This window comes from Sus scrofa, chromosome 13 (genome assembly GCF_054392235.1).
Source record: "Sus scrofa isolate SSC_HxYL_T2T_F1_AM1 chromosome 13, Sscrofa_HxYL_maternal_Yorkshire_Landrace_v2.0, whole genome shotgun sequence".
NCBI lineage: Eukaryota > Metazoa > Chordata > Mammalia > Artiodactyla > Suidae > Sus > Sus scrofa.
The window spans coordinates 83,491,388-83,514,132 of record NC_139395.1 but is presented as its reverse complement, the minus strand read 5'-3'; the positions used below and the strand labels follow the sequence as shown (position 1 = coordinate 83,514,132).

Genomic DNA, 22,745 nt, shown 5'->3' with positions numbered 1-22,745 from the left:
GCCCGGGTGAGCCCCCGGGGAGCGTGGGGCCCAGGGCTACGTCACGCCCCGCCCCTGCCTATCACGGCGGCCCCGCCTCTCCACCCCCTTCCCCTGCCCGCGGCACAGCACAGTCCACACACACACACACACGCACACACGCACAGTCCTCCAGCTCACACGGGCCTTGGGAACACAGGTAAGGGACACGGTGCGTGTGCGGAGTGGGGTGGGGGTTAAAGTTTAAGAGAAGTAGGGAAGAAACAGACTCTTCAACAGGCCTGTCTTTTGGTTCCCGGTGGACCTGAGTCCCGGCTCCGGCTGCCTGCTGGGTGAGAACGTTGGTCTCCAGCTCTGAAAAGTCGGGGGAGGATGACGAGCCTGAGTTGCTGTGAGGCTCCAGTCAGCCCAAGCCAGGCCACAGCAGGTGACCCCGTCCGATTCTGTCACTAACTTGCCGTGGGACCTTCAGGAAACCCTATGAACTCAGCTTCCCCATTCGTGAGGTGAAGGGTCCTGACTAGATCTCGGAAGGCTTCTCCCACACCCGCTCGCCCCCCACTGTGGGACCTGCAGCGAGTGGAAGCAGCTGCCCTCCTGGCCCCCCAGAAGCCTCAGGGGGCATCTTTGGGGGGAAAGTGCTGAACAGAGAGCTGGGGAGGACAGTGTTGCTGGGAGCCCCCAGACCCCCGGCCCCCCAGCCCCGTCATCCCCAGTCCAGGTGAGCCACCTCTGTTCAGAGCATCCTGACTCCTCTCCTCAGAGGCTGCTGAAGGCCAGAAGTCAACCCATTTTGGAAGATGATGGCCTTGTGCTTTTTATTTTAATGCTTCATTTAGAAACTGACAGAAAAGTCATCAGGAGTGTGTGTTTTTCCTGTCTGAGTCCAAACCAAGGAGATCTGTAAAAAGGGAACCCCCCTCCTGTCTCTGGGATTCCCAGAACTCAGGCTGGGGCAGCCTCTAAAACGCTTGGGTCCTTGTGTCTTGAAATCCTCACCAGGCCACTTCTCAGACATCCACACGCTGGCCACACACCAGAACCAGGGACCCTGCTGGGCATCGCCCTGACAGAAGTCTTATTTCACTTTTGTAGGGGGAAGTTCTCTTTTTTCAAGAAAGTGACTTTACTGAGATGCCATTCGCATGCCATGAAATTCACCCTTTAAAGTATACAAGTCAGTGGTTTTTGGTATATTCACCAAGTTGTGCAACCATTACCACTATCTGATTCAGAACGTTTTATCCCCCGCCAATAAACCCTGTACCCTTTAGCCGTCACTCCCCACTTCCCCTTCCCCCTAGTGACCGCTAATCCACTTTCTGTCTCTATGGATCTGCTTATTCTGGACGTTTCATGTAAATGGAATCATACAATAGGGGAATCACTTCTGACTGGCTTCTTTCACTTAGCATAATGTTGTCAAGGTCTATGCATGTTTTAGCATTTGTCAGCACTTCCTTCCTCTTTAGGGCTGAACAATATTGTATGATTCTATCGCATCTTGTTTATCCATTCATCAGTTGATGGACATTTGGGTTGTTTCCACTTTTTGGCTATTATGAATAATGCTGTGTGAACATTCATGCACAAGGCTTTGTGTGGCTGTAGGTTGTCAAGTCTCTTGGCTGTAATCCCGAGGACTTGCTGGGTCTTGTGGTGAATCCATGTTTAACACTGTGAGGAATGCTGACTGTTCTCCAGAGCAGCTGCTCCATTTTAATTTCCCACCCCCAATACGTTTGGTCTCTATATTTTCCACATCCTCTCCAGAACTTGTTGTTACCTGTATTTTTTTTATTTTAGCCATCCTGGGGTGTGTGATGGGATATCTCACTGTGGTTTTGATTTACATTTTCATAACTGAGGAGGCTGAGCCTCCATCCACATGCTGGTGACCACTTGTACATCTTCTTCAGAGAACTGTCCATTGAAATCCTTTGGCCATTTAAAAACTGGGTTATTTGCTATGCTATTGAGTTGTAGGCATGGCCATTCCAGGGGTGGGGCATTCTGAGGCTCCAAGAAAGGATGGGACTTGCAGGGTCTCACAGTGATAGGGAGAATGGGAACTCAGTCCAGGTCTGACTGACAGTCAAGAGCCAACAAGCTCTTTATCTTGCACTGGGTGCCTCCTTTCTGGTTTTTACTGTTGCCGAGTGTGTGTGTATGTGTGTGAGAGTGAGAGAGAGGGAGAATGTGAGAGGCCGCGGGAAAAGATGGAAAAGAGAGAGAAGCTAGAAAGACAGAGAAACTGAGAGAAACGAAGATGAGAGGATGAGAAAGAGGGGCCCAAACTGGCTCTGGCTGTTTAACAAGACACCCACCTTGGAGAGTCAGAGTCAGGGAAAACCTTTTCAGAGTCTTTGGTTTCTTCCCATTATTCTTCAAACATGGAGGGGTAGGCTCAAAAAAGTTTATTCGGGAGCACACTCCCCTCCTAGTTTTTCTTTGTCCCTAAATCTGAAACAAATCTGATTAGACCCCCAAACTTAAGCAGGGAGTAGCATTCCCTAGTGTCTGGCTGGGTCTGGGGATCCAAAGCAGCCTTCGATGATGCAATCTTCTCAAGAAAAGTGTTTATGCATCCCCAGCATACACATGTATATGTTGGGGATATATATCACATACATATGGGCTTAGATATAACATATATATTTATATGTTATATATTTTTATATGTTTGATATATAACATATATATGGACTTAGATGTAACATATATTTGTATGTTATATGTTATATGTATTATATATTTTATATATGTTATGTATATATAACATATGCTATATATATGATTTATGTATATGTAACACATATATGGATATATATAGGTTTTGAAATTATATACATGTCTTGTATACTGTGACCATGGGTTAATGTCTCAATGCCCAATAGATATTAGGAGTGAATTTCTTCACCCACCTTTCAAGAAGTTTTCTTCTTATTATTTCACCAGCAATAGCATATATGTGAGATCCCATTCATTACTGTTGTCAGTGTTAGGGTAGCTATTTTAGGACTTGACTAGGAGCAATGTCCCACAGTTTTCCTGTCACTGGCTTGCACATTCTCGATTAGTATTATCTCCATCCGCGGTTTCTTGGCAAGGGCTCTTTGTAGCCACTTGTTCACACTACAGGAGCTGCTTCAGTTAAAGCTATATTGTTTGATCCTCAAATCCATCTAACCTGCCACCAGGACACCACAACTTACAGCAACAGGCTGAATGTAGAGGGATGGAGTACGTGGCCACAGAACACCTGTCTGCATTGTGGGCTCCCCATTGGTCTCTGGGGACCCCACTTCGTGGACGGGCATTGGGTGCCTGACACATGGCCAAGGGTACACATCAAGGTTGAATTATATGCTGTTAACTTAGCTAAAAGTTAAGTAGAAAGAGGTGAACTAATATTTTCCTCCGGTACCTGGGAGATTATTGTTTGAGAGACTGATAGGTTCCAAGCTAAGGACATCTAAGCCGACCTCTGCCACAACGAAGCTTGCCACCTCTCATGGCGGGGTATTCATGACCCCCTCCACCCTCCCTCCCAGAAGGCAGCTGTCATTTTTAGAAAATTCTTTTATCTATTGAGCTGGTCCTGACCCCTCCCTCTGGGCTCCCTAACCCACCTGGTCCCCTGGTCCTGGAGGACCCAGAGACTTGGAAACAGTGACCAGGTCTCTTCTTGGGGTATGATCTCAATTTCCCCCACATCCTCTGGATTATCTCAGTTTGTCCAGACTCTCTTCTGCTCAGGACTCCGGATTGAGCCCAGGATAGGTGATGGTGGATATAGGTCACATTCCTCACTGTGGGCTTTGTGCTTCTCTTAACATGACCTAAGGCTGTGTTAGCTCTGCTTTGTTGCTCTATCACCTATTGGCTCATAGCGCACTTTTTCCTTTTTCTTTTCTTTCTTTCTTTTTTCTTTTTCTTTTTTTTTTTCTTTTTGTCTTTTTGTCTTTTCTAGGGCTGTACCTGCGGCATATGAAGGTTCCCAGGCTAGGGGTCCAATTGGAGCTGTAGCTGCCAGCCTACACCACAGCCAGAGCAACGCGGGATCTGAGTTGTTTACCACAGCTCACGGCAACACCGGATCCTTAACCCACTGAGCTAGGCCAGGGATTGAACCCACAACCTCGTGATTCCTAGTTGGATTCGTTAACCACTGAGCCACAACGGGAACTCCTAATATTGCACTTTAAATAGGTGTAGGTTATGCACCTACGACGTGCTCAATGCCAGGTTAGATGCTCCTGCTCATGTTTACTTATCTTACAGAGTGTGGTTCAAAAATCCTAGGTCTTTCTCTATGCACAGCCTCCAAGCTAGGCACACATCCTCTTTATGCATAGATTTGATTTTGTCCCTTTGACCCACTACCATCCCTCTCCTCAGGGGCAACTCCAGGCCCTGGCTGCATCCTTGGGTGTGCTGTGGCCACAGGGTTCATCCAGATTCGTGAAAGTTTCATCCCACTTGTTGGCAGATATCTGGGCAGTTTGGCTTGTCACCCCACCATTAAACAGCTTGAATAGGAGTTCACGTTGTGGCTCAGCGGTTACAAATGGAACTAGCAACCATGAGGATGTGGGTTTGATCCCTGCCCTTGCTCAGGGGGTTAAGGGTCTGGTGTTGCCATGAGCTGCGATGATGTAGGTCACAGATGTGGCTCAGATCTGGGTTGATGTGGCTGTGGCTGTGGCTGGCAGCTTCACCTCTGATTTGACCCCTAGCCTGGGAACTTCCATATGCTGTGGGTGTGGCCCTATAAAGACAGAAAAATAAAATAAAATAAACTGCTTGGTTGGACTTGGAACAAGTGGCCAAGGAGATGAAAACGATGGCATCTTCCTTCTTTTTGCTGTGAGGTTCCCCTCACGCTTGAACTTCAGCCTCAGATCTGAGTTCTTATCCCTCACTATGTGGCCTGTGGGAAGCCGCTTTCTCTTCCTGGGCCTCACCTTTGATCTTCTGGAGGTAACTCTGCAGAATTCAAGGGAGAAAGGCCCAAAACTGGGGAGCTGGGGGTGGCGTGGGGAAGGTGGGGCTGGGGCAGGCAGGGGGAGCCAGCTGAAGAGGGAAAGGGGTGTGAGCAAGTGGAGGATCTTATAAAGGGAAGGGGACAGAGCTAAGACACTTCCAGCCTGATGTTATTTCTCTAAGCTCTTATATCTAGCACGTTATGGCTTCTTTTTTGAAGCACTTTCTCTAAGCCAGGGGCAAGAATCTGGTAGAAAAATGGGATCCCTGATCCCAGGGAGCTCAGAATACAAGTCCGTTTTAATTCAGTCCACAGAGCGACACTGCAAGACAGTGACATGATTGCTATTTTACAGATGGGGAAAATGAGGCTCAGAGTGGTTATGTGCCTTGACCAAAGTCACAGAGCCAGGAAGTCAAGTGACACAGCACAATTTGGAGTGGGCCCTATCAGACCCCACTGCTGGAGTGACTCAACCAGGATACTCCCCGTATAGGATGCAGGCAGAGAGCACCATCATATTACTATGTACTGTCCCCTCCACAGCCAGATCCCTCAGTGAGTGACATTATTCCGTCTCGTAGATGAGAAGAAGCACCTAGAGGAGGAAGCTCTGTGCCAAGGTGGCAGAACCAGGGCCTCAGTGTTGCAATTACTGACTCACTTTCCTCCCAGCCCCTGCCCTGAGGGGACGGAGAGGATTTCCCACACATATCTTGGATCTGGAGCTCCTGGCAAGACCAGTTCTGTCCCATAGCCCTGGCTTCCCAGGATCCGTTTCTGATTCATTCCCCTCCCCAACTCTTCTGCTTGAGGGATGGAAAAACTCTGGACCTGGGAAGTTGGCACTGTCTAGAGTGGGCAGCAAGAGTGCCCAGGCCTGGATTCCAGGATGAAAAGGCTGATCTGACCCCAGGCACATCAGGCCTTATAGCAGATGGCATTTCCTGAAGCTGTACCAAGACATTGAGCCAAATTCTGGGGAAAAGGACTGTGCCCTTGTATAGTGTGGGGAAGGATTGAATTAACTAGGGTGAAAGAGACTTCTCTCCTACAGGCCCTCTCAGAGCCTTTAATACAGAACTGCGCCTTGTATAGTTCCAAGAGGGTGGCCTCTGGAAAGCAGTGGGAGGACTAGGGGCCCTGCCTGTCTCGCCCTGGCGGCTGAAGTGAAACCCGTGAGACCCGTCTCTGCAGCGAGCTCTGCTTTGCTCTGCTGTTCAGACCCTCTCCACAGGTTTGTTTCCACTAAAGTGCTTTGGTTGCAAGTAACAGAAACCACCGCCAGCTGCCAAAAGGGCTCTCTTGGGAGGATATGGGAGGGAACTTGTGAGGAACCAGACTGCAGAGCACATGGTGGCCAGAAGCAGAAACAATAAGACAGCTTCTTCTAGGCCCCGTCTCAGGGCAGACCAGTGCCAGCTGATGGAACGCCCTGTGTCACTCTCGGCCCAAGTCACATTCCCGGGAGGGTGAGGCTGATGGCCTAACCTGGGTGGAGGGCAGCCAGCCCTGCAGAATTCCCCTAAGCTTGTGCCGGAGCTGTGTCTGCCTGACCAGGCTGTGCTAGATATTAGAGGGCATGCTTATTCGGGATGGTGTGGGAAGCTGAAGGAGATTATCAAGGCCTCTCACTTGCCACCTCAGCCAGATCACCAGAAGGGGCTTTGAGGCCAGGTGGGCAAACACAGGAAGCGTCCCCACCTCTGTTGGCTGTGTTTCTTCCTCCTAGCCCCCCACCCCACCCTGCTGCTGTTTCTGTTCCTGGTCCCACCCACCCCCACATTCCATTTCCTGCCCTGGGCTTGGTTAACTGAGCTGGCCTCCAGGCAGGCCAGTCTGCCTGCAGAAAGAGAGGGGACCAGATGATTGCTTTCAGAGCCCAGATGATTCCTGAACCTCAGAAGGTCCCAACCCCTTCCCCTGCCTACCGCCACCGACCCCCTCCGCTAAACCTTTACACTCCCCCCGCCCCTTGACCAGCTGTTGAAATCTGCCTCAGTCCTAGTCAGCCCCCTTCTCCAAGGGGGAACCCAGGAAAGATAGGCAGCCCCTGAATCAGGGGACAGGGCTCTGGAGTCTGCCTTGCCCTTGCCCTGACCCCATGCAGATTCCTCTCCACTTCTCAGTTTCCTCGTCTGTAAAATAGGACACTAATCCCCACCCAGCTTTCTTCCTGGCTAACTTGAGGATCCAGTGAGCTGGGCGGGGAAAGTGCTGTGAGGCTGTGACGGCTTTAGGTCCCCTGCTGTCCCTCCCACCCTGTGTACAGGCCCTGGTAATAGCAAGAGCTTAGGAAATCTGGGCTGAACTGCAGTGGAAATCCAGTTTAGCAAAACCTGTGGGTGTAGCGGCCCTGGCATCACTGGTGGCTCAGCAGGGCTGGGCTTTTTGGAAGAAAGTACTAGAACATCAGGCATTGCCTTTCCTTGTAGAATCAGCCTCCAATGTGGGTGCCACCTGAAAGAGGGGGGCCTGCGGGCCTCTAAGCAGGGCCAGGGAACAGGGGTTCTGTTAGGGCAGGGGATGGATTCAAGTCCACCTGTAAGCTGGAAGGCTTGGACAAATCATGTAGTCTCTGTGATCCTTGGTTTCTTCCTGCGTCAAATAAGACTGGCATATGTGAAGTTCCCATCGTGGTGCAGTGGTTAATGAATCCGACTAGGAACCATGAGGGTTGCGGGTTGGATCCCTGGCCTCGCTCAGTGGGTTAACGATCTGGCATTGCCGTGAGCTGTGGTGTAGGTTGCAGACATGGTTCGGATCCTGCATTGCTGTGGCTCTGGCGTAGGCCGGTGGCTACAGCTCCGATTCAACCCCTAGCCTGGGAACCTACATATTTCACGGGAAAAGGCAAAAAGACAAAAAAAACCCAAAAAACTGTCATATGTGAAATAAGATCATGGGGACCATGTCGTGTTCTTTCCTCTCTGCTTTCTTCTTTCTTCACTGTTCCTGTCTCTACTCTCTCTACTCTCTGTGGCCCATTTTGGCTCAAAGGAGGTCACGGGCTGTGAACCTAAACTTTCAGAAGCCCCTCCTGATGTCGCACCACTAGGGTGCTGTCCTTCTTGCCTTTTTTTTTTTTTTTTTTTTTCTCTTTCTTTAGGGCCATACCTGTGGCATATGGAGGTTCCCAGGGTAGGGGTCAAATCAGAGCTATAGCTGCTAGCCTACACCACAGCCATAGCAATGCAGGATTCAAGCCGCATCTGCGACCTACACTGAAGCTCATGGCAATGCCAGATCCTTAACCCACTGAGCGAGGCCAGGGATCGAACCTGTGTCCTCATGGATCCTAGTCGGATTCACTTCCACTGCGCCATGATAGGAACTCCTCCAGGTACCATCCTTCTTATGAAGCATTGCCCTGAACACTGATCTGAGCATGTGACATTTTGTGATTCTTTGTTATCTTTTCTCATAGCAGAAATATGGGTCAAGGAGGGATGGGGCAAGGGCATTAAAAGGAGAAACAGGGCTACCTCTGGTCCTGCCACTATGATCATTCCATTTCCCTCTCCTGAAGGACAAATGTGCTGAAGAATTGCCCCAGGAAGTTCCCTGGGCTCTGGGAATACTTGCTCAGGGCCTCCTCCAGGGCTAAAGAGTCTGCATCATGTGCATAGCACTCCATGACTAGGAGTGGCTTCTTTCCTGGTGCTCATGACAGAGGCCTGGGGAGAGCTGCCAGCATCACCACGGACTGAGCAACTATCCTTGCTCAGCCACTTACCAGTTCCGTGGCCCTGGGCAAGTTTCTCAGCCTCTGTGCCTCAGTATTCTCACCTCTAAAGTGGGTACAAGCACAGTGAGCCTTGACAGAGGCATGGGTGAGCTAACACATGTATGTGCTCAGATCCTTGCCAGGCAGATAGGAAACACTTATTTGTTTTTTTTTTTAATAATTTTTTTATTTTCCCACTGTACAGCAAGGGGGTCAGGTTTTCCTTAGGAAACACTTATTTGTTATTGTCATCATCGTTGTCATCGTCACTATCATCATTTTTGCTTTCTGTGCAGGGCTTGGATGACACAGAGATGAGTCAGCTGTAGTCCCAACCCTGGTGATCTGTTGGAGGAGACTCACCCTGGGTGTGTCAGACCCTCTGCCGGTCCCTGAGCAGAGACCTGCAGGAGAATAGGAATGGTGGCCTGGGAGTTGTGCCACAGGGCACCTCCCAGGAGAAGAAAGAATCTGGAAGAAGCCACAGCCAACTAGGGCTTGGGAGAGTGGTGCACCCTCTAGGAGCCCCCAGTCTCATCTTTCCTTAGAGTTGCTTCCTGCCAATCGTTTCCCATGTGGGCCAAGGCCCCTCGCCTCGTTTGCACACTGTTCCCTCTGGCCCTTCCAGACTCACTCGCAGCATTCCCTCCTTCAGGAAGTTTCACTCACTGACCCTGATCTGATTTGGCTCCCAGGTTCCCACCATGAAATTCCTTGAGGACAGGGATGCACTTTGTCCACCATAGATCCCCAGTGCTAGCAACAGTAGGTGCACAATTAATGTAGACGTGGGGGGGGAAGGTGTACAGCTACAAATGCTGAGAATCATGACTATAGAGGCTTAAACAAAACAGGGTTTATTTTTCTCAATTAACAAGCAAGCAAGCAGCTGCTGGCAAGGAATCACCAGCTCAGTGTCTCTGCATTTACTTTGGCTTTTCCTCATCATCACAAGATGGCCACTGTAGCTCCTGCCATCACATTTATATTTAAGGAAGAAAGGAGAGAAAAGATGTAGTACTAGCACTATTGGCTTCTTTTGTCAGGAGAAGCAAAACTCTTGCCAGAATCCCGCCAACTTCTGCTCACTTCTGTTTGGCCAAAACTGGGTAAAATGGCCACCCCCAGCTACAAGGGAGGCTGTGAAAACAAGTATCTAATTAAACTTGAGAAACACAATTGCAGTCTTATTAGCAAGAAAGAGGCCAGGGGGGTGGCAGAAGGAGGATTAAAGGAGTGGGGGTAAAGAGGGTAGGTACTAGTTAGAGAGTCAGCACAGGGCTTTATGAAGGAGCTGGTATTTGTGCTGTGCCTGGAAAGTCAGATACAACTTTGACAACAAGGAAGAATGGCCTCGATGGAAGTCTGGAGACCTGAAAATGCCGAGTGTGCCCAGGGGCTGCCACATGACCAAGACAGCTAGAGCAGGAAAGATATGGGACCAGCGTGGCCGACTGTTGGATATTTGGCACCAGCCAGCAGCTCTCGCTCCCCCAGTGACTCTATGATCACAGGCAATGAACATGTGCTGGACACCTGCTATACACAAAGAGTGCTTTTCAAAATATAGACATGTCCTGGAGGCATGTGGTCATCAGTCTATCATACCTGGATATCAGTTCATCTTATCGGCTTGTGACCTCCTACTGCTTAGGTGAATTCTACCAAGAAATGAGAATTTTTATTCTCGAAAGGGATAATGAGCCTGGGTTCTAGGAGATGGGCAGGGCTAGGGCCGGACCCTGAATGTCCGAGGGTAATAGGAGGTCTGTAGAAGAGGGAATTCAAGCTGAGCCCTCCTACAAGTGGGCACTGGCCGTTGTCCTTCCCCAGAGTGCTGGGGAAGGACACAGTCGAGGGAACTGGAGTTTGGAGAAGGGGACTGCCTTGTTCAAGGTCATCTCGTGCAAAGGTGATGGAAGCAGGGTTGGTCTGACCCCAAAGCCTGTGCTGTCATGTTACTGCCCCATCATAATAATGATCAACATCTCAGCTGGCAGGTGTTCAGCCTTTGCTCAAAGCCAAGCATTGTTCTAGGTGCTTTATGGGTTTTAACTGCTGCCATTTTCACAATGGTGCTATGAGCTAAGCACTCTTATTGTCCCCATTTTACACATGAGGAAGCTGAGGCACACAAGAGGTGAAGTGACCTGCCCAGAATCACACAGCTAGAAGTATCAGGATTCACAGCCAGGCGGTTCAGCCCAGGGCATGGGGAGCGATGCTGCCTTGCCAAGGTCTTGGGGTGGACCGAGAGTAGCTTCTCAACTAAAAACAAACAACCTCATAGATACAGAAAAGAGATTAGTGGTTGACAGAGATGAAAGGTTAGAGGTGGGCAAAATGGGCAAAGGTGGTCAAAAGGCCCAAGCCTCCAGTTATAAAATCACCAAGTAATGGGGAGATAATGTGGTGACTATAGTTAATAATGCTGTGTTGTGTGTTTGACAGTTGCTAAGAGAATAGATTTGAAAGTTCTCATCACAAGGGAAAAAAACTGTAATTATGTACAGTGACTGGATATTCACTAGACTTTCTGTGGTGATCATTTTGCAACATATACAAAAACTGAATTATGTTGTATGCCTGACACTAATGTTATATGATTATTATACCTCATTAGAATTTTTAATTAAATTAAAATTTTAAAGAGTAAACAGTTTAAAAAAATTTTTTTATTACTCAATGAATTTATTACATTTATAGTTGTACAATAATCATCACAATCCAATTTTATAGGATCTCCCTCCCACAACCCTAGTGCATCCCCCCACCCCCCCAAACTGTCTCCTTTGGAAACCATAAGTTTTTCAAAGTCTGTTGAGTCAATATCTGTTCTGCAAAGAAGTTCATTCTCCTCTTTTCAAATTCCACATGTCAGTGAAAGCATTTGACATTGGTGTCTCATTGTATGGCTGACTTCACTTAGCATGATAATTTCTAGGTCCATCCATGTTGCTAAAAATACTATTATTTCATTCCTTTTAATGACTGAGTAATATTCCATCGTGTGTATGTACCACATCTTCTTGATCCACTCCTCTGTCGATGGACATTTAGGTTGTTTCCATGTCTTGGCTATTGAAAAGAGTGCTGCAATGAACATCGGAGTACATGTGTCTTTGTGAGTCATGGTTTTCTCTGGGTAGATGCCCAGGAGTGGGATTCCTGGATCTAATGGTAGTTCTATTTTTAGTTTTCTGAGGAATCTCCATACTGTTTTGCACAGTGTGGCACCAATTTACAATCCCACCAACAGTGTAATAGGGTTCCTTTTTCTCCACACCCTCTCCAGCACTTACTGTTTGTAGACTTTTTGATGATAAAAAAGGAGTAGACTCTTTAAACCAGTGGTTCTCAAGTAGGGGTGATTTTTACCCACAGGGGACATTTGGTGATGTCTGGAGACTTTGTTTTTGGCCACCTCAAGGCAGGTGAAGTTCCTGGGCCAGGGATCAGATCCAAGCCACAGTTATGACCCAAGCCACAGCTGCGGCAACACCGGATTCTTAACCCACTGCACTGAGCCAGGGATCAAACCTGAGTCCCAGTGCTCCCAAGACACCCCTGATCCCATTTCATCACAGCAGGAACTCCATGGAAACATTTTTGACTGTCACACAACTGTGGTGAGGGCGCTGCCTGCTTCTGGTAGAGAGGCTGCTAAATACCTTACCGTGCATACACGGGCAAAGAATACCCATGATACTACTGCCCAGAGATAACCACTATTTATTTGTCAATACAGCTATAGCAGTTTTTAACTTGTGTTTGTTCTATTTGGATCTATGCCCTCCAACAACCTTATTCAAACAATAAGATTATTTTGAAGCATGTCCCAGACAGCATATAATTTCATCCTGAATAGTTCAGTATTTCTCTCTAAAGTTAACGATACTTTAAATAAATATAATCTCAATATAAAAATTAAAGAAATAAATTCTCTAGTAAAGAATGTTGATAATGGGAAGCTATGCATGTTTAGAAGCAGGAGGTGTATGGGCAATCTTTGTGCCTTTCATTCAATTTTGCTGTGAGTGTATAACTGCTCTTAAAACTAAAGTCTATTTCAAAAAGAGTTAAAAAGAGTTAATAGTGTCAAAAAATGATCATTATTCAGATTTCCCTAATTATGTATTTCTTTTTTTGTAAATTATTCTTCCTGTACCTTTCAATACTGGATATTTGTCTTTTTCTTATTTATTTGCCAATCTCTTTATATATTAAGGATATTAACTACTGTTAGGTTACTATTAATTTCTTACTATTGTTATTCCTCCAGGGAAAGTCATGGAGACTTCAGGATCACCTCAAGACCACAGTCAGGTCCACAGAGAAACAGAAGACCTAGATCGTAAGTTTGCCCTCTCTGACCTTCTAGGCAAAGTCACATGGGAGGTGGAGTCCAGCAGTGGGTGAAACAGAGGACCCTGCTCAGCTCACATGGCATCATGAGTGACCTCAAGTCACAGCTGGAGCCTCTGGATAAGTAGTGATTTTACACATACATGTTGTGCTTGGTCGCATCTGTCCCCCAGCACTCCTAGCGGTGGGGCCCCTCAGTGGCTCCCCATATCACAAAGAGGCTCTGGGGCCTTGGACTGGCATGAGGGAGAGTCCCCAGAAAGTGGGGAGGGTCCCACATGGCTGCAGGATGGGGAATGGCCAGGCTTAGGGTTTGATCAGATACCACCTGCCCTGTAATTTACGGAGAATTTTAAACTTCAACTGCCTTACACAGTCCAGTAGTCTCTTGGGAATGATGGGGGGGCCTTAGAAGTCCCTCTCTGGGCTCCATGGTCAGGGAAATGTCTGTCTTTGCCTTCCCAGAGCTTCTGGGGCCTCTGAGACTCCTGGTCTCCTGTACCTGCCCTTGGCCCCAGGTGTTAGGGAGGAGTATACCGGAGAATCCAGCCCCTCCTGGGTCCCAGGTCCAAGTAGATGCCTGTGGAGGCCCTGGTGGTCTCTGGGGTGGGAAGGGCAGGAGACACTCATCCTTGCCTGTGTGCCTCCCAGATGGAGAGACGGACTTCCACACAGGACTCTTCTCTCAAGAACAACATGAGAGAGAAAAGCCTTCCTCCTCCTCCTCCTCTTCCTCCTCCTCCTCTTCTTCCTCCTCATCCTCCTCCTCAGGTAAAGCAATGATTTAAAAGCATGTGTCAAAATATCATTCAAGAAAAACATCTATATGGAAATAACAATCTCCCGTAACCTCCCATCTCGGTATTCCAAGTCGGTTTTTCCACATTTCCTTCCTGAGCCCGCCTCTCTGTACACATAACTTGGATAGTTATAATTGACCATATAGGCAATTTTGTCCTTGGTGTACAATTTTTTGCTCTCTTATCCTAAGCATTTTGCCATGTCATTCCGTCATATCTTTGCAGCTATTTTTCATGCTTCTGGAATAGCCTCTCCAGTGACTGCATCTCATGTAAAGGACCATTTAAGTTTCGTAGGGGGACCCTGGAGCCAGAGGGGGTGCATGTGTCCATTTAAGCAGGCTGCCTGGCATCATAGCCTTTCCTTGCCCCTGACTAGCTGTGTGTCGTTGGGTACATTGCTTAACCCTGTGTGCCTTGGGGTCCTCATCCATAACGTGGGGATAATAACAAAAGTTATTTTATAGGATACATGTGAGGATTACATTCTACACACACAGAGGCTTAGCACCTAGCACAAAGTAATAGCTCTAAAAATGACTGCTCCATAAAGAAAAAAAAAAATCAGGAGTTCCCTGTCATGGCTCAGTGATTAATGAACCCGACTAGCATCCATGATGATGCAGGTTCGATCCCTGGCCTTGCTCAGTGAATTAAGGATCTGGCGTTGCCGTGAGCTGTGGTGTAGGTCGAAGACGCAGCTCAGATCCTGTGTTGCTGTGGCTGTGGTGTAGGCCGGTAGCTACAGCTCTGATTCAACCCCTAGCCTGGGAACCTCTATATGCCGCTGATGTGGCCCTAAAAAGACAAAAGATTTATAAAAAAAAAAAAAAAAAAAAAAAGATGCTGCAGGTGCTGCCATAAAAATAAATAAATAAATAAAAATAACAGCTATTGTTAATATTCTCCACCACCCCCCGAGTTTGTCATGTTCATGAGTATCCTTGCACAAAAACTTTTACTTTTTGAATTTTTCATCCAAATCAAGTCCTAAGTACTGAGCACTTTAATGATTTAATCAAAAGCATGTATCAAAATATGATCCCTGGATCATGCACTTGAATGGGTTTAGAGGGATGAGCATCTCTATTTGGGTCTTAATTACAAATCACCACATTATTCTCTGACAAAAAACAGAGTATTCCTCCACTTTCATTCTTTTAACTCAAAATATAAGGCCGAATTTATAATAGAAGCAACATCACAGCTAGCATTTATTAAGCACTTACCATGTGCTAGGTACAGTTCCAAGCACTTTGCAGGTCATAACTGAGTTAATTATCAGAGCAACCCATGAGGAAAGTACTATTATTACTCTCACTTTACAGATGAGGAAACTGAGGCCAGAGAGGTTTAGCTGTGGAAGAATTTCCAGGGGCAGGGGCTCTAGCAACAGGACTCTGTCTTTTTGTCTCGCCTTCTTAGGTGGGAAGGCATGTTCCATCTTCTGATTCTTATTGACCCTCAGGAGAAGGAGGGAGCTGCTGCTCCCCCACGAATGTTCTCCCCCAAGAGTGGCCATAAGCCCCATCCCTCTGGTCTCCACAGCACACCTGGGACTGGCTGTATGTAGTTAGCAAAACTGAGCAGTAAGAGAAAGCAGCAGGAAAATAACCAGGGAGACCTGGAAGCATCAAGGCACACTGACATTCAGCATCCCGGTCTCTGATCCTCCCCTGGCTGGCCTGCTGCTGCAACTCACCCTGCCCATTGTTCCGACTCAGACGGTGACTCAGAGTACTGACCGTGAGTCCTCAGGGCTCCAAGCCTGGGTGCCTCCCAGCAGTCCTGAGCCCTCCTCCACACGTAGGACCCTTGCTCAGAGTCTGGCATCCAGCACCGCTCTCCAGTTGGACTCTTAACCCCACTGCACCACAGCAGGAACTCCTCAATAAATGTTTATCGAGTGCCAACTGTGTGCCAGGCTCTGTGATGGATACTTGGGGCACCAGAAACAAACTGTGATTCTTTCTACCAGGGTTAATTTTGTAAATAATTGAATTAGAGAGCACATACAAACATCATCCTCATTTTAGACAGCATAGAATTCTATAATACCTTTTATTAAAAATTATGTATTATGCACAGGGAACTGTATTCAGTATCCTGTAATAAACCATAATGAAAAAGAAATCAATCAATCCTTGAACAGATTTTTAAAATTACATGCTATAGATATATCACAGCGAAAGCTAAAATAGTATTCATTTGGGAGTTCCCACTGTGGCTCAGCAGTAACGAACCTGAGTAGTTGGTATACATGAGGACGGAGGTTGGATCCCTGGCCTTGCTCAGTGGGCTGAGTATCTGGCATTGCGGTGAGCTGAGGTGTAGGTCGCACATGAGGCTTGGATCCCTCGTTGGTGTGGCTGTGGTGTAGGCCGGCAGGTATAGCTCCGACTTGACCCCTAGCCAGGGAACTTCCATATGTTACAGGAGTGGCCCTAAAAACCAAAAATAAATAAATAAATAAAATAATATTCATTTGCATGTTAATGAAGGTCGTCCCTGGTGGATAGAATCTGGAGTAATTTTTGCTTTCTTTGTTTTCTGTATTGCTTGATATTTTGCGAGATGTGATGAGAAAGCCTTTTTGAAGCATTGATAAATATTTGTAAAATCCAGAAAAGAAGAAAATAGAAGCCACTCAAAATCTGTCTCCTGAGATGAACATTTCTGTACATAGCTGAGATAACATACGCACTGACTTTTTTTTGTCTTTTTAGGGCCATATGGAAGTTCCCAGACTAGGTGTCAAATGGGAGCTACGACTGCTGGCCTATGCCACAGCCACAGCAACACCAGATCCAGGCCAAATCAATGACTTACACTGCAGTTCATGGCAACCCCAGATCCTTAACCACTGAGTGGGCCAGGGATTGAATCCGAGTCCTCATGGAATTTTTTTTGTTTGTTTCAAACATCAACATTTATTATTATTTCAGATGATTCCAGTGGGTTAGGAATTTGATCAGTTCATTCGGGTACTGCCAGTTCAGCATCTCTGATGAAAGTGCAGTGGGAAATTCTCTAAGGTCTGAGTTCCCATGGTGGAGCAGCAGAAATGTGTCCAATCCATGAGGAGATCGGTTTGATCCCTGGCCTCGCTCCGTGTGTTGAGGATCAGGTGTTGCCGTGAGCTGTGATGTAGGTCTTGGAAGTGGCTCAGATCCAATACTGCTGTGGCCACAGCATGGATCATCTGCTGCAGCTCCGACTGACCCCACGTAGCCTGGGAACATCCATATGCCACAGGTGCGGCCCTAAAAGATAAATACATAAATAAAAGAAATTGGGTGAGGTTGATGTCATCAAAAAAATTCTTTATTCATATACTAGATGTATAGACTGTAAAGCCTTGAACAGTGGAGACTGAAAGAGCTGTTGCTTCTTAATATCTTAAGGGTGGGGCAATAACAGAATAGACTAGGGCTTACATGTAGGCTTAGAGGAAAGGCCATGTGAGGACAGAGTCTGAAGGCAGCCATCTAGAAGCAGGGAAGAGAGGGCACGCTAGAAGCCAACCCTGTTGTCAATCACCTTGATCTTGGAGGTCCAGCCTCCATAACTGTGAGGGAATAAATGTCTGTTGCTTAAGTTCCCCAGTCTGTAGTATTTTGTGGTGGAAACTCTAGCCAATAATCTGAAAATGACAGTGACAATGATTGGGTTGTTTATCCTGAGCCACAACAGGAACTCCTGCACTGACTTTTAAGCACAGTTAACTTGGTTACCTGGAATTTTAAAATGTATCCATGAGTGGTTCCCTCATGGCCTATCAGATTGAAGATCTGGATTGTCACTGTCATGAATTGATCCCTGGCCCTGGAATTCCTGCGTGCCATGGTCGCAGCCAAAAAAAAAAAATGTATCCATGATAGACCAGGAGGTCCCCAAGCATGCTGAGGGATGTCAAGACTTCTGGACCCTCTTGATCATCCCGAGGTAAAGAGAGTACTCTCGACCTGAAGCCAGAAACTCCCAAGTCTGAACTCTGGGAATGGCGACTGATCTAAGAGTGTAAACTGCAGTCCTTCTTCAAGGTTTTATCAAGCTCCTACTCCAGACAGGCGCCCTTAGACAGTGATGACCAGGCCTTGAGCTTGAGGAGCTCAAATGGTTGGAGGGGCAAGCACCACCACTGACCCTCATGTCCGCTGTGTCAAGCATAGACCGTTGATGCTATAGAAACCCCATAGGAGAGCTGGCCAAGAAGCCTGTGAGCTGGGGCAGTTAGAAAAGCCCTCCTCCAGGAGCTGTGACATCAGCTTGACCTTCAGGATAAGAGGGCAGGTGGGAAGAGCATTCCAGGTGACAGACACAGAGTCAGCGTGGTGTGGTCGGGCCACAGAGATGATGAGGCCCCTGCACTGAGTGGGAGGGAAGCTCCGCCAGGAACACGACACCTCGTAGAACCTTGTCTGATCTCAGGAAAGCAGTAAGTGTTTTGCCCGAGGTCACACAGAAAGTTCGTGGCAGTTCCTGTCCCTGTTCCCTCAAAGAATTCTTCACCCCAGACTGCACTCCTCACATAAACTAAATTCTGAGAACCCGCACCAGAACAAGGGACCCCAGGCTCATCCCAGGCTGAGGTTCTCCTACAGCTTGTATTTGTTCCCTGCAGACAACAGTGATGCGGATCAGCACCCCCGAGTACCTGGAAACCGTCAGCAGATCCAGGGGCCTGGAATCCCCCGCAGAGATGGCTCACCTGGTAGGCAGGGAGCTCACCATTTCCCATTTGCCGCTCAGCTGAAGGTTGAGTTTTCTCAGTGTGAAGACGTTCCTCAAGGTGTTGTTTCTAGCACGGTGACAGGAGAAACAACCTCATGTCCAACAACAGCATCTTTTTTTTTTTTTTTTGTCTTTTCTAGGACCACTCCTGTGGCATATGGAGGTTCCCAGGCTAGGGGTTGAATCAGAGCTGTAGCTGCCAGCCTAGACCAGAGCCACAGCCATGCAGGATCTGAGCTGCGTCTGCAACCTACACCACAGCTCACAGCAACTCCAGATCCTTAACCCACTGAGCAAGGCCAGGGATTGAACTCACAACCTCATGGTTCCTAGCTGGATTCGTAACCACTGTGCCACGACGGGAACTTCCAACAACAGCATCTTAGATCAGTGATGTTACACTGAATCAGAGCTCTGGTCTTTATCCCTCTCTGAAATAAAAAAGAGATTCAAATCATTGAATTCACTTCATCTCATATACGCTTTGTAAAAATTCACACATATGTGGTTATAAACAAGACTGGAAGGGAAAATATAAAAATGTGAATAGTGCTTATCTCTGGATGGTTAAATTGTGGATGGTTTTCATTTTCTCTTTTTCGAATAAGCAATATTTTTTTTTCATTTTATAGCTGCACCTATGGCATATGGAAGTTCCTAGGCTAGGAGCTGATTCAGAGCTGCAGCTGCCAGCCCACACCACAGCCAGGGCGACATGGGACCTGAGCTGCACCTGTGTCCTATGCCTTAGCTTGTGGCAACCCTGGGTTCTTAACCCACTGAGTGAGGCTTGAACCCACATCCTCACAGAGACTATGTCTGGTTTTTAGCCTGCTGAGCCACAATGGGAACTCCTATAATTTTTTTATTTTATTTATTTTATTCTTTTTTTCTTTTAGGGCCACACCTGCGGCATATGGAAGTTGCCAGGTTAGGGGTTGAATTGGAGCTACAGCTGCCGGCCTACACCACAGCCACAGCACCTCAGAATCTGACCTACACCACAGCTTGCGGCAGCGCCGGATCCTTAACCCACTGAGCGAGGCCAGGGATCAAACCCGCATCCTCATGGATCCTAGTCAGGATTGTTAACCGCTGAGCCACAAAGGGAACTCCTATAATTTTGTTTTTTAAAAAAACAACTTTGAGAATTTCCCTGGTGGCTCAGGAGGTTGGGGATTGTGATTACTGTGGCTCTGGTTACTGCTGTGGCTCAGTTTCGATCCCTGGCCAGGAAATTTCTGCATGCCACAGGTGCTGCCAAAAAACAAACACACAAAACAGCTTTGATCTCTCTCTCTCTCTCTTTTTTTTTTGTCTTTTTGTCTTTTTAGGGCTGCACCCACGGTATGTGGAAGTTCCCAGGCAAGGGGTCCAGTTGGAGCTGCAGCAGCCGGCCTACACCACAGCCACAGCAGCTGGGGATGCTCCCTTGTTGCTGGAGCTGAGCTCTGGATTATAGTTCTGGGGCTAAAAATGATTAGGAATGCAGGCTTTGGTGACACACCTGGGTTTGAACCACTTCCTAGCTATGTGACCTTCAGGGAATAACTTACCTTTTGTGAGCCTCAGTTTCCTTATCTGTAAAATAGGGGAGGGGAGGTACTTCTGCCTTCTTCACAGCATTTCCATGAGGATCGAGTGAAATATTAACTATAAATTACCTAGTTCAGGCATTCCCATCGTGGTGTAGCAGAAATGAATCCAACTAGGAACTATGAGGTTGCAGGTTCGATCCCTGGCCTTGCTCAGTGGGTTAAGGATCTGCGTTGCCTTGAGCTGTGGTATAGGTTGAAGACGAGGCTCGGTTCCTGTGTTGCTGTGGCTGTGGCATAGGCCGGCAGCTGTAGCTCCGATTGGACCCCTAGCCTAGGAATCTCTATATGCCACAAGTGCCCTAAAAAGCAAAAACAAAAACAAAAACAAAAAACCTTGTTCAGTGTTGGTACATAGTAAGTACTAAATAAATGGTGACTATCAGTACTGCCTTTGAGTGAGGCCCTGGTCCTCCCAGGCCCCCAATTCTTTGGTTTTTTGGTTTTTTGTTTTGTTTTGTTTGCTTTTTAGGGCCACAAAAAAACAAAAAAAAAAAAACCCTGGAAGTTCCCAGGCTAGGGGTTGAATTGGAGCTGTAGCTGCTGGCCTACACCACAGCGATAGCAACATGGGATTCAAGCCACATCTGTGACCTATACTGCAGCTCACGGCAATGCCAGATCCTTAACCTACTGAGTAGGGCCAGAGATCAAACCCACATCCTCATGGATACTAGTCGGATTCATTATCACTGAACAACAATAGGAACTCCAGGCCCCCAATTCTTCATTAGTCAACTGACCACAGTCACCTTAGGGTCAGGAGTAGGGGGGTGGTCAGAGTAGCAGAAAAGCTCTTGTAAGGTTCTCTTGCCACTTGAAGACCGCCCACCTCACCCCTAGCTCAAGGACTGTGTTACTTTTTAAGGCTCCTGACAGCAGGAGAGGGAAGCTACTCTGGGGTGCTGCTGTGATGGGGGAGAGCTGACTAACAGGCTTTGTCTCCACCCAGGTGCAGAGCATGGAGAGCCTGACATTTTGAAGGATGAGCTTCAACTCTATGGAGGTAATTTGTTGTCCAGTGGCTTTGGGGGAAACAGAATTAAACAAAGGACTCGAAGCCTTGGGGTTTTGTTGGAATGAGACAAGGTGATGAGGCTGCTTCATGAGTTGGAAGTCCAGGGCATGGGATATAGGAGATGGTGCAAAGTGAGTGGTTATACCATTGGCAGTTGGAGGTGGCGGCAAGCATTTTCTGCCACAGTGAGACAGTCCTGGAATGTCTTCTGAATTATAATCTAGGCTTTCAGAGTGACTGTGACCAACCTTTCTAGGCCTCAACTTTCCAACCAGCAAAATGGTACATAATCAGTACCCTCTCTTGGAATACTGGGTTAAGTGTGCCAGGGAAAATTAAGGATCTGACTTCTACAAAAGTCATATCATGGAGTCATTGTCTCTACACATCATGATTTTTGCAGCAAGGAGATGTACGTATTATGGCACTTTGCCTGGTAACACTTTGATGAGATGGAGGAATTCGTAAGAATGAATCAGTTTGCCAACCCCCCCCCCAAAAAAAAGCAGCTTAGAAATGCACACTGCTGGATAAGAAAACCTATTTAATCCAACATTTCTGTAATCTGATTAGTCTCCCAACACCTGATAATAACCCAAGAAAAAGAACAGGAAACAACACATCGTACACATTCAAAGAAATGTAAATGAAATATGTTTAATATTAAGATATTACCAGTGACCGCCACTGGGTGGTAGTGTTGTGAGTAATCCTTATACTGTTTATCTGAATTTTCTGATTTTCTTTCTGCCTTTCTTTTTTAAACAGGTATTACCTGATTTAGAAAAATGTCTTTAACTATTAAGTAGTATAAGAAAGGTTTCAGTGAGCATAAAATGAGAGGGAGAAACAGTCACATACATACATATTCTCATCAGAAAATAAGTCATTTTCACTGCAGAAAATGTAGACATGGTTACTATTGTGACTTACTCACCCCAAACAATGAATTACCCCCCAAGACACTGGAGATACTCAGTAATTATGCTGCTGGGTCTTGTTTCCTGCTTTCTTGGTGTGCTTTCTGGCCTCTCTTTGGTGACTTGCAGGTGAGCCCTAAAGACAGTTCAGCATACTGAGTGTTTATTGCCATGAGCCAAGTGTCCCCTTCCGGAACTTGCGTCCTGGGGCTCACCTTTTTGCCTTTTCTAGGGCCGCTTCCGCGGCACATGGAGGTTCCCAGGCTAGGGGTCTAATCAGAGCTACAGCTGCCGGCCACAGCCACAGCACAGCCACGCAGGATCTGAGCCGTCTGTGACCTACACCACAGCTCATGGCAATGCTGGATCCTCAACCTACTGAGCAAGGCCAGGGATCGAACTTGCAACCTCATGGTTCCTAGTTGGATTCATTTCCGCTGCGCCACGATGGGAACTCCACCAGCTTTTTTTATAGTCAAGAAGTTTATGTAAAAACCTGGATTTCTGGCCTCTCATGGCACATTGGAGGACTTGTAACCTGGGGCAGGCATTCCTGCAGCAGCTTTCAGGGGCTGCATTCAGCACCTTTAGAGGGAAGAGGAACCCTCCTAGCCTGTCAC

General features: G+C 47.2%; 1 protein-coding gene across 3 annotated transcripts in view; it reads left to right on the top strand.

Moving 5' to 3' along the window:
* Positions 1-109: 109 nt before the first annotated feature.
* The window catches only part of TMEM40 (transmembrane protein 40), a 31,227-nt gene continuing 8,591 nt past the window's right edge, over positions 110-22,745 (top strand). The window contains exons 1-5 of one of the 3 annotated variants that reach the window (XM_084989518.1): positions 110-178; positions 12,976-13,047; positions 13,710-13,829; positions 18,483-18,572; positions 21,140-21,193. In XM_084989518.1, coding sequence (XP_084845644.1) covers positions 12,984-13,047; positions 13,710-13,829; positions 18,483-18,572; positions 21,140-21,193 — 328 coding nt within the window. In that variant the 5' untranslated portion in view covers positions 110-178; positions 12,976-12,983. The remainder of the gene's footprint in view (positions 179-12,975; positions 13,048-13,709; positions 13,830-18,482; positions 18,573-21,139; positions 21,194-22,745) is intronic. The other 2 variants (XM_003132377.3, XM_013981997.3) reach the window with 2 other exon arrangements.